General features: G+C 36.1%; 1 protein-coding gene across 5 annotated transcripts in view; it reads right to left on the bottom strand.

The window, feature by feature from the left end:
* The window catches only part of SRFBP1 (serum response factor binding protein 1), a 79138-nt gene that overhangs the window by 30886 nt on the left and 31612 nt on the right, over positions 1–16640 (bottom strand). For all 5 annotated transcript variants that reach the window (XR_006817721.1, XR_006817722.1, XM_045999809.1 and 2 more), the window contains one exon: positions 2780–2851. Coding sequence is in view for 3 of the 5 variants with exons in the window: in XM_045999809.1 (XP_045855765.1) it covers positions 2780–2851 (72 nt within the window). In the remaining 2 variants the exon portion in view is untranslated. The remainder of the gene's footprint in view (positions 1–2779; positions 2852–16640) is intronic.

Here is a 16640-nt window from a genome sequence, read left to right as displayed (position 1 = left end):
ACGCAGAAAATCAGTAAAGACATAAATCACCTAAACAACACCAAAAACTAAGAGACCTACTTGACATTTTTAGGACACTGATGCCAAGAGAAAACTGTTTTCAAGTGCATGTGAAATAGTCACCAATATAAGCCATTTTGGACCACAACACAAATAAAAATCATAAAAAGTCTGCTCATGGATCACAAAGCAAACAGTCATGAAAACATACCTAGAAGACCCCTCAACTGTTCAGAAATTAAACAACATACTTCTAACTATACGATGGTCAAATAGAAAGTTTCAAAGGGAAATTTATTGTGAACTCAAAATATTGTGAACTCAAAGAAAATGAGAGTACAACCTATCAAATTTAAGGGTGCAGCTAAAGGAGTGCTTACATAAAGCAACTTTGCAACACTAAATGCTTGGTAGAAAAGAAGCAATCTCTAAAATCAGTAACTGGGGGCGCCTGGGTGGCTCAGTGGTTTAAGCCGCTGCCTTCGGCTCAGGTCATGATCTCAGGGTCCTGGGATCGAGTCCCGCATCAGGCTCTCTGCTCGGCAGGGAGCCTGCTTCCCTCTCACTCTCTCTGCCTGCCTCTCTGCCTACTTGTGATCTCTCTCTGTCAAATAAATAAATAAAATCTTAAAAAAAAAAAATCAGTAACTGAAGTTTCCACATTAAGAAACTAGAAAAAAGAGCGAAGTGGACATAAATGCAGGAAACATGAAATAATATACATTAGAGCAAATGCCAATGAATGTGAAAATAGAAAAGCAACACAGAAACATCCATTAATCCAAAATCCGCTCTTAGGCTGGAACTGTCCTATGTAGACATTAGCAAAGCAGGCAGAAATGAAAAAGGGGAAATAGTAGGAGCAGGAGAACTGGGTAAAAGTTCCAATTGCCATTTGGTATACCTTTACTTAGCTCACTTCATTCTTTCTGACCTACGGTTCCCATTTGTAAAAAGAGGGTAAAAATAATCTTTCACAAGTACTAAATACAGAGATTAAATGAAATAGTCATAAAAATTACTCGGAAAAAATAAAAATATTCTCGGCTATGATTATTAAAATTAACAAATGAGTTGTTACTAACACACAAATGCCACATTAAGTTCAACATACATTTAAGGACCTTGAAGGTATGCTATCATAAGCAAAGCAAAATTCATAAATTACCATAAAAAAATTTTTTTGAGCTTCTGCACAGCAAAGGAAACAGTCAACAAAACAAAGAGGCAACCAGCGGAATGGGAGAAGATATTTGCAAATGACAGTACAGACAAAAGGTTGATATCCAGGATCTATAAAGAACTTCTCAAACTCAACACACACAAAACATAATCATATCAAAAAATGGACAGAAGATATGAACAGACACTTCTCCAATGAAGACATACAAATGGCTATCAGACTCATGAAAAAATGTTCATCATCACTAGCCATCAGGGAGATTCAAATTAAAACCACATTGAGATACCACCTTACACCAGTTAGAATGACCAAAATTAGCAAGACAGGAAACAACGTGTGTTGGAGAGGATGTGGAGAAAGGGGAACCCTCTTACACTGTTGGTGGGAATGCAAGTTGGTGCAGCCACTTTGGAAAACAGTGTGGGGATTCCTCAAGAAATTAAAAATAGAGCTTCCCTATGCCCCTGCAATTGCACTGCTGGGTATTTACCCCAAAGATACAGATGTAGTGAAAAGAAGGGATATCTGTACCCCAATGTTTATAGCAGCTATAGTATATATAGCAATAGAAAGAACCCAGATGCCCTTCAACGGACGAATGGATAAGGAAGATGTGGTCCATATACACTATGGAGTATTATGCCTCCATCAGAAAGGATGAATACCCAACTTTTGTAGCAACATGGACGGGACTGGAAGAGATTATGCTGAGTGAAATAAGTCAAGCAGAGAGAGTCAACTGTCATATGGTTTCACTTATTTGCGGAGCATAACAAAGAACATGGAGGCCATGGGGAGATGGAGAGGAGAAGGGAGTTGAGGGAAATTGGAAGGGGAAGCGAACCATGAGAGACTATAGACTCTGAAAAACAAGCTGAGAGTTTTGAAGGGGCAGGGGGTGGGAAATTGGGGGAGCCAGGTGGTGGGTATGAAGGAGAGTACGTATTGCATGGAGCACTGGATGTGATGCAAAAACAATGAATACTGTTACGCTGAAGAGAAATAAAAAAAAATATATATATATATATTTATTTTATTTTTAGAATTTATTTATTTATTTGACAGAGAGAGAGATCACAAGTAGGCAGAGAGGCAGGCAGAGAGAGAGGGGGAAGCAGGCTCCCCGCTGAGCAGAGAGCCCGATGTGGGGCTTGATCCCAGGACCCTGAGATCATGACCTGAGCCAAAGGCAGAGGCTTAAACCACTGAGCCACCCAGGCGCCCCCCCAAAAAATATATATATCTTTTATTTTATTTTATTTTAATTTGTTTATTTACAGCATAACAGTGTTCATTGTTTTGGCATCACACCCAGTGCTCCATGCAGTACGTGCCCTCCCTATTACCCACCACCTGGTTCCTCACACCCCCGCCCCCCCCCGCCCCTTCAAAACCCTCTGGTTGTTTTTCAGAGTCCATAGTCTCTCATGGTCTTTGACAGCAATATCAGAGCTGAAGTGGGGAAAATCATTATATTCTAATAGTAACTGGGTTGTTAAGTTTTTTTCTTCAAGGACAAAGGTGATAAGAAAAAGTTGGTCAACCATATAAAAAAGTAACTTTTTTTAAAAGAAACACAATCCATTGCAGACATACCTTTTTGCAAATTTTTTCAAAGCTGATATCATCACTGAGAGCAGATTTAGTTACTACATCAGGTTTCAATTCCTGTTAAAAAAAAAAAAGGGATTTTAGTTATGAGTTTAATCTTACTTACCTATTTATTTTTGTGGGGGAGGAGCAGAGGGAGAGGTAAGAGAGAATCTTAAGCAGGTTTCATGCCCAGCATGGAGCCCTAAGTGGGGCTCTATCTCAGGACCCTGAGGATCATGACCTCAACCGGAATCAAGAGTAGGATGCTTAAATGACTGAGCCACCCAGGCACCCAGTTATGAGTCTAATTTTAATGCACCATTCAGTATTTAATGCATCATTCATTATTTTAATACTTCCCATGTTTTGCTTTTATGAAATCTGATATTAAATAAGTTCTTAATTTTAGATGAGAATAACTTCAATCACATAGTATAAAATTATCATAATATGAAAAACCACAGCAAAATGAATTTAAGAGCTAATCCTCCTAAGACAATTACACTCAGATTCCATGGAAGCCAGCAAATTTCATGTGCCATAAAATTTCCAGCTTAGGTACAGTTCTTTAATGGAAATAAGATTAATATTACTCAAAATATTAATTTAAGACTTCTACATTTCAAAGAAATTATTACTTTATTTTAATGACATTTCAGGACATTAGCAATTATGTCATTTTATAGAGAAATGTAAAGATTTATAGAGAAATGCATACTTTTATTTTATTTTATTTTTTTTGACAGACAGAGATCACAACTAGGCAGAGAGGCAGGCAGAGAGAGAAGGGGAAGCAGGAACCCCGCTGAGCAGAAAGCCTCTTGAAGGGCTTGATCCCAGGACCCTGGGATCATGACCTGAGCTGAAGGCAGAGGCTTTAACCCATCCAGGTGCCCTGAGAAATGCATACTTTTAATTAATGATTAAAAAATCTAACCTACAAAAGACTTTTACATTATGCAAGGAATTAACCCAAATTTATTTTAGAAAATTAAAACCAGAAAAGCAGAGAAAAATACGTAAAATTCCTAACAGTGTTTACATGGTTGTAATTTTATTATATACCCTTCTATATGCTTCTTTAAGAGAATTAAGTTTGATAATATAGTTCACTAAAGAATGGGGGCTTTAGATCCCACAAAATGAAATTTCTCTTAACAGTTATCAAGTCATGCTACCATGCATGAAAAACTACAATAAACATTTGTGTATTTTTTTTCAAAATACTATTTGGAATAAAGGTAAATAAAATCAAATAGTTGGTTTTAAAATAACACTGAGTGACAGTAAGATAAATGTGTGATATGGTAAAAAAAATAAAGAAACTATTCTGTGAAAATTATTTAAATTATATATAGTTTTAAGATTTAGAGAGAGACAGAGAAAAAAGGAGAGAGAGTATGAAGCAGACTCCACACCAAGCATGAAGCTCACCACAGGGCTCGAACTCACAACACTGGGATCACAACCTGAGCCAAAACCAAGGGTTGGAAGCTTAACTGACTGCGTCACCAAGGTGACCCCAAATTATATTTTAAACAAAAATAGGACCAGGGCACCTGGGTGGCTCAGTTGGTTGAGCCTCCAATTCTTGGTTTTGGCTCAGTCCCTGATAAGGGGTCATGAGATCAAGCCCTGCCTGGGGGCTCCCTCTCAGCGGGGAGTCTGCTCTTTCTTTCTACCTCTCCCCACTCACAACTTGCAGCCATACTCTCTCTCTCTCCCCCTCTCAAATAAACAAACGCATTTTAAAACAACAACAACAACAACAAAACACGAGGACCACAGTCTTATCCTTCAATGACAGAGCAAGTATCTATCCATTTTCTTTTTATTCTCTTACATAGCTGTCCTTATTTATTTAACCAACCTATTATTGGACATTAGTATGTTTTCTGATTTTTTTTATCTTTTTATAAGTAAGGATGGAGTAACTATCCTTGTATATGCAGATTTGTATAACTCCTGAAAAATTACCACATGGTCTGTAGTAAAGAGCTATACTATGCTTTTGGAAAATGAACTGAATGGAAAAAAAAAAGAAAAGAAATACTGGTATTAACGGTCCAATGTCAGAAAGATCAGAAAGCACAGTTTCTGAGCTTACAGAATATTTTGTATATAGGAATACAACTGGGGAAAAAATGTGTATGTAAAACAAATCTATATAAAGAGCATGAAAATAACAGACTCTTTTAAGTGTGTCTGTGTGTGTGTAATGTCTCTTTCGGAACTAATGAGATATTTTGAAAGATGGCCTCCTTGTCAGTTTAAAGTCACTAAAACTATTTATAGTTAAAAATATCCAAATTTGGGGGCACCTAGGTGGCTCAGTGGATTAAAACCTCTGCCCTCGGCTCAGGTCATGATCCCAGGGTCCTGGGATCAAGTTGTGCATTGGGCTCTCTGCTCAGTGGGGAGCCTGCTTCCCCCCCAGCCACCTGCTGCCTCTCTGCCTACTTATGATCTCTGTCTGTCAAATAAATAAATGAAGAAAAAAATCTTTAAAATCCATTTTTTTTTGGTTGGCTGGCTATACGTATCTTTTTCTACTCTGTAAGTAAAAAAAAAAAATCATTCTAAGATTAAATCAGTTAAATGTTATTACAAATATGAACATAATATGTACAGAAGATAATGCCGCTTAAATTTCAACCAATCCACATACTCCCTCCAAAAGAATAAACTCAACGAGGACTATGAGAACCATGCCTTCATCATTATTAGGAGATAGAGGATACAATAAACTTCAAAGTATCTCCAAGATGAGAAACTAACACCAAATTCAACCTAGCACTCACTGTATTACAAGCTTTTGCACAGAGAAACAGGGAGTAGAAGATTAAGATACTAGGGAAGTTGATACTAGAAAAAGACCTCCAGATTGGATCTAAAAGCAAAACCTAAGTCTATACTATATATATGAGATACACAAAAAACACAATGATTCAAAAAGGCTAAAAATAAAGTAATTCACCAAGATATATGAGGCAAATAGGAACAGTAAGAAAGAAAGGAGTTGAGATCATGTATCAGATGAAGAATAATTAAAGAAAAAAATGAAATGAGACACAGATTTCCAAGATATGGAAAAACGGAAACATACTATTAACAGAAGACTTTTATACAACAGTTCAGCTGAAAATAGGGGGAAAAGCATTAGAAAATCTTACCATAGTTAATAAGTTGTATCTGTCTTAAAGATTTACTTTGAACATTTTATCTGTCTTACAGATTTTGAACATTAAAAAATTTATCGTATATTAAGTCAAAGTAGGTATTAGTAAGTTCATCAAGTAAAATACTACAAACAACATTCCCTGATTCCAATGAAAAAGTAGGAATTAAAGAAAACCAACAGACAAAAAGGCTCATCTACCCAGAATTAAAAAACAAAACAAAACAAAAAAAAACCGACAAAAACTTCAAACAACTCTTGGGAAAGGAAAAATATAAACAGAAATTTCAGGGTTTCTGAAAATTCATAAGGCAACACTGTATTTCACAATCTATGGGAAACACTGAAAGTGGTTTTTATTTTTGAGACAAGTATATAAATAAGGAAACAAAAATAAATGAATAGTCAACTAAAAGGAACCTAAATGATCTTTATTCTTCATTTATCAAATGGAAAGGAAGACTCAATTAAATCATGTGATTTGTCCACGGTCCTACTGTTAGTTGGTGGTAAGACTGACCTAATTAATTAGTGCTTCTACTAGATCATAATCTATTTTATTGCCATTTTGATATAATCCAAAAGATTTCTACCATATTTAAAGCATTGCTGTAAAAACTAACACAAAAGTTAAATTCTATCTCATGGTTCACAATGTCATGTGCACTGAACATGGTCAGAATCTTCTAGGTACAAGAACCTTCTATTTTTAAAGTAGGTAGGAATGATTTATAGAAGCTTATTTATTATACCTTTCAAAACACACAAAAAATAGGTATTTTTTAACAAGTGTGAGGCACTAAGCAACCCCAGCACCTAATTCTGGCAACTTACGTGGTCTTTCAGAAATACCACTGAGAAAATGTTATAAAGGCTCAAAATACAGAATATGCTTAACAGGGAAACTGAAATTGATCTGAATTTAATGAGGTTGAGAATATTTAAAAAAACAGGAGTGCCACTAAAAAAGGCTGGGCATTTCTTGGGTAAATTATAAGCAAGAAGCATTGTCAAGATCTGTGAAGGGTTTGAAAGAAAGTGGCTTACTTACTGTAAGTAAGTAAGGATGCAAGCAGAAGACATAAAACTCTTGGGCCTGAGATAAAGAGTGGTTTATTAGTTAAGTGCCGGAGTACCTGCTCTCTAGCTCATCTGTGTTTCTGAAAAAACTCAAAAACCCCAGACACACAGTAGACAATAAACTTAAATTATCCACACAATCAAAGCTAAAGGAGCCTTTAAGGAATATAATACCTCTGAAAAATGGCTACTAAGCAGAGAACATATTCTTAGACTGAAGAAGGGAAAAGCATCTGTTTACATTCTTACTTTGGCAGTATAACCAGCAACACAAATTAGGGTTATAATAATCTCTACTTTTACAACACAAGTAACTATTCTTTGCCCATTATGTACTAGGTTGAATGGCTTTCCAAATATGTCCATGTCCCAATTCCCAGAGCCTGTGAGTGTGCTACCTTACAGGGCCAAAGGGATCTTGCAGATTTAATTAAATTAAGGATTTTTAAGATGTGTGTATTATTTTGGATTATCCAGATGGTCCTAAAGTAACCAAGAGTCTTCATGGGAGAGCAGCAGAGAATAGGAGTTAGATAAAGAGAACGGGGTGGCAGTGGGGGAGGGAGAAAGGAAACGAGCAAGAGCAGGAGACTGAAATCAGAAGATGCTGCGCTGGTGGACTTAAGATGTAAGGAGGGGCCATGAGCGAAGGAATGCCAGTGGCCTCTAAAAGCTGAAGATGGCAGGAGACTGATTCTCCTCTAGACTCTCCAGAAGGTATACAACCTTGATGACACTCTAATTTTAAGGCTCTGACTGCTAGAACTCTAAGATACAATATCCTTGTTGTTTTAAGATATTACATTTATGATAATTTGTTACAACAGCACTAAGAAGCTAACATACTTTCTATCTCCTACCAATCTTCTTATTATTCATTATACTGTATTATTTGGACAAGCACTCTATACCATAAATAATGCCCAGAGTCAAATGTTTACCTTAAATTATCAAAGTAAGGTATAGATGCAGATGAATGACTTAAACATTCCTTATAACACTCATTCTTGGGCATTTTGGAGCCAGGTTGTTTATGGCCTTTGTTTTAAATATAAGCACATGACAGCACAGGGGATGCTATCTCCTAAGTTTGGTTCATACAATACTTCTAAATAGTATTTAAGTAGCAAAACTGTGTAGTTAGGAATGCTATACCAAACCTAGAATTTTTGTTTAATGCTAACATAAGTAGACAGTGAGAAGCTAATAAATCAAGTGTCTTTTTAGACAATGCAAAAATGGAAATAAACAGTATATTATGAAGTTATTCCTCCTTCCCTGTATGTTTACTCATAAGGGATCAGGTACTGCTTTCAGAATAAGACTCCTGATGTATTGTCATAAGTGAATCGAAAGCACCTCAAATGTTAGTATTCCCTTTAGGAGGCAAAGGAAATTTAACCCACAGCCTTTTTGAATCCTTCTAAGAGTCCACTGTGGTGTCCACTTGGGAAGTTCATGCTAAACTTTCAGAATTCACAAACTGTCTCTTATTTCTCTACATTCTAGATTTATGTACGTTCTGACTCAGGATATCTAATATATTTCAAAGGAAGAAGTTTTAAAAAATTTTCATTTTTCTTGGATTGAGCGAAAAACAATGGGTTATAATTTGGCTGTACAATTTTAGTCATATTTTAAGAATAAATTACCCTGCAAATGGACATGAAAGCTAGCTGCTATACCAAGATTCATTAAAGTCCACTAGGGGGATACTGGGAATGGACTTTTTTTTTTTTTTAAACATGAAGCAATTCACAATTTTCAAAGAATATTTGGGATGATGGATAGTTCATAGGATTTCCAGCTGTGCTATCTTACCTGAATGCATCTATTATCTTTGTTATAAATGAAAGGTTCCCTGCAAGAATTCTAAAAGCAAGTAAAACTGCAAGGTTTGTGGATAAAACTCCAAAAAGCCTTAATTTAGGTAAAAAGGAAAGAACTCTGAAAGACAAATGGTACTGAGAGGCTTGAACCATAAAGAGTTCCAACAATTTCAGTTTTCTGCCTAACAATTCAGAAGTGGAAGTGCACGATAACCAACCAGCTTGTTGGGGACAGTTTTGTTTCAAGGGCATGGGAAGGAAACAAACCTGAACATGGTCAGGCAGTAAGCTGTCTAGTCAAACTGAAATGGCCTAAGGTACAATATAAAACAGTCTCAGAATAATTTATGATTATATTAACCTTTGCCTTCCATTTTCTTGATATAAAAATGGAATGAAAAGCCTAGAGTGTAGGTTCTTCAAGGGTAAGAAAGGTGTTTTATCCACCTCTGCCTATTAGACCCCAGTACAAAACATTTACTGAACAGAATTGGATCAGACTAAAGAAATTTAAAATGCCTATTTCTTAGTGAGAAAAGAGAAAACCTAAAAGAGATCAGTAAAGTCTCTTATCAATAGAAAAGTCAAATTCAGAATTTGCCAACAAATATTTAGTTGCAAATGTGGGCTTTTCCTTTATGAAGCAAAGCTGAAGAGAACAAATTCTGGAAAGGATGGCAAGGAGGAAGACTAGGGTGTTGCAAGGTGGAGCATTTACTGCTCTAAAATATTGTACATTAATATACTTTTTTTTTTTTAAAGGAACCAGAGAAGGTAAAATACTACTACTTAAGGAGTCACTGAAACATACATTTTATGTTGTGAATGGGTAGGAACCACATTAGCTAATAAGTTAGGCAGGTGGGAGCTAAAAGGTAAGACTTTATTCCCTCTCAGAAAAGATTTTAAGCCAAATGGAAAACTAAGGTCCATTTCTAGACCCCGCAGCAGACATTTTACATAGCAGCTATTTATTCATTCCAAAGTCACTTTACAAGTACCTAGTTTTGGAAGGTTATCTGGTCCCCTCATGCACCTGGTTAAGAAAATATCCATTAAAAATGTGAGAGAAAAGACACTAGCTCAGGGCTTGTGGGATAACTGTGCATTTTGCAATTTCTAGTGTATGGAGTTATTTCTAAATAAAATGACTAACCAGACAGGAACACTTAGTTTTCTTTTATATAAAATTAATTCTAAAGCCTTTTTCCAGATAAAAGTAGTTCTCTTAAATCTTAGAAAGGTTTTTCTCTATTTTAAATTGAATATAACTATGTCAAATATTTAACAATTTCAAATGTAGAACGATAAGCATTCTTCCATGTGGTAATTTGCAAATTTTATACCAAAGTTGTACATTATGGATGTAGGGAAAAAACTACCTAGACACATTTCAACTTAGGAAAAGAAATTTCTTAACATTTTAAAATCCAATAAATATGAGCAAACACATTAAGTGACAACAAAAAAAAAAGATAAGTACCAAAAACGCAAAGCTATTCGCAACTAGAAAACCATGGATCATAAGGATAAACAATAGGAAAACGAAAATACCTGAGTTAAATTACAGATGCAAAATATGGAATACTGCACTAAACAACTCTAAAAAAGATTCATGCTAAATCACACAAGTAAAACCTGAGCAATTTTATTCAATTGTAGAGAAATCCTATAAAGAGTTTTCACTTAAAAAAAAAAAGTTATCACCAATGCAAGGGAAATAGAAAAATATAAGTAATTTACTAATCAAATGCTGACTCAGCTTCTGAAACTGGGCTTAAGTAGTTTCTTTTCCTTTGACTTCCTTTTGACTCAACTGAAAATCTTAATCTTGGGATTTTTTTCACTTGGGAGTTTACTCATCAGTGAGCAGGGCTCTGTGCTGACTTATGTAAAACACAACTTCTTTCATTGTTAGAGATGCAATCCAGCTTTACTTTCTAGCATCAATATAATTTATTTTTTATTTAACTTTCAAATAATTAGAATTATCCAATCCATCTCAAAGATGAAATAAAGCATTAAATTCCTTATAATTTATATGAGAGGAATTAGCACTCCATTCACTAAAACATTAAAATTGCAAGACACTTAAGCTATTATGTAATTCTACCCCCATGCAGAAAAGAGTTAACTCAGCAGAGCTGGGTTGCTCAAACTCTGTACATAACTAAAAAAGGTGTATCTTTAGGACTGGCCATTGGTCAGCTTCTGGAAATGAGTTCTGAGCCCTGGAACACAGGATACCAATTTGATCAATAGATAGCTGAGCTAATAATGTGACTTAGGCGGCTATGCCTATGTCTATGCTCTGTAAGGGTTAAGTCTGAGTCGTTGATGAGGACAGCCCTGCTGATTTTTTTTTTTTTTAAGATTTTATTTATTTATTTGACAGAGAGACAAAGAGATCACAAGTAGGCAGAGAGGCAGGCAGAAGGAGAGGGGGAAGCAGGCTCCTTGCTGAGCAGAGAGCCCAACTTGGGGCTCAATCCCAGGACCCTGAGACCATGACCCAAGCCAAAGGCAGAGGCTTAACCCACTGAGCTACCCAGGTGCCCCTCCTTTTGCTGATTTTTATCTGTATCCTTGAACAGTAATAAAATATTACTGTGAGAATAAAAGCTTTTTTTTGAGTATTGTGAATCCTTCCTGTGAACCAATGAGCCTAAAAGGAAATGTTAACCCAAGAAAGTTTAAGAGATCCATTCAAGGTATTACGACAAGGCTGGGCCTGGAAACCCCACATTGTGCTTTTTGCCATATTCTGTTGTCAGTCGTGATAAATCAGAACTGGTTTTCACTCTTTCCTCATCACATTCAAGTAAAGTTGTTCAAGTTTCCTACATTAAAAGTAGTCATTCACTAATAACAAGACTCATCAGAATATTCCAGTTCCTTTATTCCACATTATGCTGGATACTACTGCTTTGCTTATATTCAAAATGGTGAATTTAATTGGAATGAGGTAATCCCAATTTTGATTATTGGGCTATCTCCCTTTCCTTCTTTCTTCCAGAGGCTTTTGAGACCCGTATCCTCTGACTCATAACTAGATAACCACTGTAGTGTTGTCTCTGAATCAGTGGGCAAAGTATGTTTGCAATCAAATTGTTCCAAATCACACTGTGGGCAGGGAGACTCACATGTACATGCTGAGCTCTCTTTGGGAACTTCTAAACTATCAAATTACCAGGTAGGAAAAAAGAATATAAAAACAAGGTCCAAACTCTGGTTCTTAGTGACAACCTCAGAAAGTTGCAGGTACTAGAAATCATGTCCATTTCACAGATGGAGAAACAGAGGTCCAGAGGGGAGGTAACTTTCCTGAGACCTCCCCGTGGGTCACTGGTGTGATTCTCACAACACTGCCATCTCTGGTCACTTGCCCCACAGGACTCCTGAGAGACAAGAGTGACAGATTTAGCTAGTAAAAACACAGGGAAGACAATTAAATTTAAATTTCAGATAAATAATAAAAAAATTCTTAATATAAGCATATCTCAAATATTTCATGGTCCATACATATACTTAACAATTGCTGATTGGAGTTTTTAACAGCTTTCTTGAGGTTTAATTGATATTTTAAAAACTGTACATATTTAATGTATACACCTTGATGAGTTTGGACATCTGCACACACCCATGATACCATCACTACAACAGAGATAATAAATATTTCCATCACCTCCAAAAAAAAAAAAAAAAAAAAAAAAAGAAAGTAACTTGGAGGCAGTAACCATGCTGACTTTTTAATTCCAAGAGGCTCTCATTAAGGTAGAGCTTTTAACGTCATAAAATAGAAGACATATTTGTATTTTCCAAAATGTGACTAAAATTGGAGTATTTTTAGGTTATGAGGGATAAACCCAGATACAAAGAATTAAAGGGTGAAAAGAGAAGTCTGAATTCTTAGAGATTTTTTTTGGGGGGGAATCTACTTGGAAATGAGGCAAGAAATTTATTTCTCTGAAATACAGAATCTGAAATAGCTCGTGAGAGAGGTACTGACATCCAAATCTTTGTGCTTTTCCACAGATGGAAATCTCATTATGGTTACCCTTCAGCGACAACAAAAAACTGTTCTTAAATATTGTTCTACTGTTTCCTAAATACAGTTCTACCAGATGGAACTTCAATAAGGTATACTCTATCATCATATTGCCAAGGGATTTTTTTTTTCCAAATAAAATATCTCTGTCTTCCTCCTTTACCTATTCCTGTGTTCCCTATTGCAACTAATGGCATCTCCAGCCTCTGCTGCTCAGAGGAGGCAGCTCAGAGTCATCCGACACTGTGGGCCTCTTCGTCATGCTTCTGTTATGTTCCTATCCTCATTTTGCTTTTTCTCCTGTACTGTCTGTTGAATTTGGTTCCCTCCTGTGAACAACCATTACCCTACCCATAGGTTCAGGATTCCATTATGGATATAATAATCCCCACAGCAGGGAGGTCAAATAGGAAATATTTCCAGTTTTAAGATAAAGGAACAGAGGGGTGCCTGGGTGGCTCAGTGGGTTAAAGCCTCTGCCTTTGGCTCAGGTCATGATTCCAGGGTCCTGGAATCGAGCCCCGCATCAGCGGGGAACCTGTTTCCTCCTCTCTCTCTCTCTGCCTGCCTCTCTGTCTGCTTGTGATGTCTATCTGTCAAATAAATAAATAAAATCTTAAAAAAAAAAAAAAGATAAAGGAACAGACTAAAAAACACACAATTAGACAAAGTACAAAAAAGGTATCAACCTGACTTCTAAACCTTAGGATGTGACACAGGTAGCTTTATTCTTCTTTGCTTTTTTAACTGCACTCTTCTATATCTTAAAATATATCAACACACTGAACTTATTTTGAAATTCAAATTCTTAAACCTGAAATGAAAAATGAACAACAAAGTCTCAAGCATTATTGTTAGATGAAGGAGTAAAAAAAAGTAAACTAAAAAATTCACCAGTAACTATGATAAAGATTTATCTTCAATCTGATTAGAAAAATCTAATGGTTCTTTACTATATAACCTCTTAAAAACCTATTTATTTAGGTGTGCATATTAATATTTGAAACATGTTACTGAGAGCTTTCCACTGTGTAGAACACCAGGCACTGTGTAAAAAGACAAATATCCCAATAAAAAGTTATTGATGGTACATACCTACGAATAATTATTTTATTTTATTTTATTTATTTTTTTTTAAAGATTTTATTTATTTGACAGAGAGAGATCACAAGTAGGCAGAGAGGCAGGCAGAGAGAGTGAGAGGGAAGCAGGCTCCCTGCCGAGCAGAGAGCCCAATGTGGGACTCGATCCCAGGACCCTGAGATCATGACCCGAGCCGAAGGCAGCGGCTTAAACCACTGAGCCACCCAGGCGCCCCCGAATAATTATTTTAAATGTAAATAGACTAAATACGCCAATGAATGGATAGAGGATGAATGAATGGATAAAAAAAATATAAGACCCCCCTATAAGCTGCATAGGAGAGACTCACTTCAGACCTATAGACGGAGTGAAGGGATAGAAAGGACAGTCCATGCAAAGAAACGAAAGGAAATCTGGGGTAGCAAAACTTGTATCGCATAAAATAGACTTTAAAACACAAGCTAGAAGCTTCAGGGTTTTCTACATATAGTATCATGACAACAATAATCAGTGACAATTTTACTTCTTCCTTTGCAATCTGGATGCCTTTTTTCCTTTTTCTTGTCTAGTACCATGTTGAATAAAAGTGGTGAGAGTGGGCATCCTTGTCTTATTCTGATCTTAAAGGGAAAAGTTTCAAATTTTCACCAATGAGTATGATGTTAGTTGTGGATTTATCATATATGGCCTTCATTATGTTGAGGTACATTTCCCTCTTTACCCACCTGATAGTTTTTATCATAGGTGGATGTTGAATTTTGTCAAATGCTTTGTGTGCATCTCTTGAGATGACCATGATTTTTATTCTTCATTTTATCTATGTGGTATATCATGCTGAATGATTTGCAGATATTGAACCACCCTTTCATCCCTTGAATAAATCCCACTTAACCATGATGTATAATTCTTTCACTGTACTGTTGAATTCAGTTCCCTAATATGTTTTTTTTAAAGATTTTATTTATTTGACAGAAAGAGATCACAAGTAGGCAGAGAGACAGGCAGAGAGAGAGGGGGAAGCAGGCTCCCCGCTGAGCAGAGAGCCTGATGGGGGCTCGATCACAGGACCCTGGGATCATGACCTGAGCCGAAGGCAGAGGCTTATTAACCCATGAGCCACACAGGTCCCCTGGTTCCCTAATATTTTGAATCAACCATTTCTTCATCAGGGATATTGGCCTGTATGTTTTTATACAGTGTCTTTGTTTTAGGCAAAAGAGTAAGGTTGGTCCTATTGAATGACTTTGGAAGAGTTCCTTTCTCTTCAATTTTTTAGAGTAGTTTGAGGAGGACAGGAATTAACTCTTCTTTAAATGTTTAGAACTCAACTGTGAAGCCATCTGATCCTGGACCTTGTGTGTTGGGAGGTTTTTGATTATTGATTCAATTTCACTATTAGCAATTAGTCTGTTCAGATATTCTATTTCTTCCTCGGTCTTGGAAGATTGTATGTTTCTAGGAGTTTATCCATTTCCTATAGGCTGTCAAATTTGTTGGCATAGAAATGTTCACAGTAGTCTTACGATCTTTGAATTTTATACTTTTCTTCCACTTCTGATTTTATTTATTTGGGTGTTGTCCCTTTTTTTGGTGATGAGTCTTGGTAATGATTTATCTATTTTATTTATCTTTTGAAAGAACCACCTCTTAGTTTCATTAATCTTTTCTACTGTCAGTCTGCTTTATTTCCACTATGATCCCTATTATTTCCTTCTTTCTACAAACTCTAGGCTTTGTTCCTTTTCTAGGTACTTTAGGTGTTAAGGTCAGCTTTTCTGAGATTTTCCTTGTTTCCTGAGGTAGGAATGTATTGTTATAAACTTGCCTCTTAAAACTGCATTCCTCGTATCCTATAGATTTTGGAGCACTGTGTTTCAATTTTAATTTGTCTAAAGGTATTTTTTTTATTTCCTCTTTGATTTCTTGCTTTACCCATTTGTTGTTCAATAGCACGTTATCTAGTCTCCATATATTTGTGTTTTTTTCCGGTTTTCTTCTCATAGTTACTTATAATTTCAAACCACTATAGCTGAAAAAGATGCCTGATGTGATTTCATTCTCTTAAATTAATTGGGACTTGTTATGCGGCCTAACATACAATTTGTCCTGGAGAATGTTCCATGTGAACTTGAGAAGAATTTGAACTCTGTTGTTTTGGACAGAATGTTCTGATTTATCTATTAAGTCCATCTGCTCTGATGTGTCACTCTAGGCCAATGTTTCCTTATTAATTTTCTGTCTGTATGATCTATCCATTGTTGTAAGTGGTGTATTCAAGTCCCCTACTATTATTATATTATTGTCAATTTTTCCATTTGTGTGAGTTAATATTTGCTTTATATATTTAGGTGCTCCTATGTTAGGTGCATACATATTTACAAGTGTTCTATCTTCTTGTTGGGTTGACTCCTTTACCACTATGTAATACCCTTTTCTTTTTACTTTTTTTAACTTCTTTTCAGTGTATCAGAATTCATTGTTTATGTACCACACCCGGTGTTCCATGCAATACCTGCCCTCCATAATACCCACCACCAGGCTCACCTAACCTCCCACTCCTCTCCTCTTCAAAATCCTCGGATTGTTTTACAGAGTCCACAGTCTCTCATGGTTTGTCTCCCCTTCCGATTTCCCCCAACTCACTTC

Source organism: Meles meles, chromosome 3 (genome assembly GCF_922984935.1).
Source record: "Meles meles chromosome 3, mMelMel3.1 paternal haplotype, whole genome shotgun sequence".
In the NCBI taxonomy this organism is placed as follows: domain Eukaryota; kingdom Metazoa; phylum Chordata; class Mammalia; order Carnivora; family Mustelidae; genus Meles; species Meles meles.
This window is presented reverse-complemented; position numbering and strand designations above follow the sequence as displayed.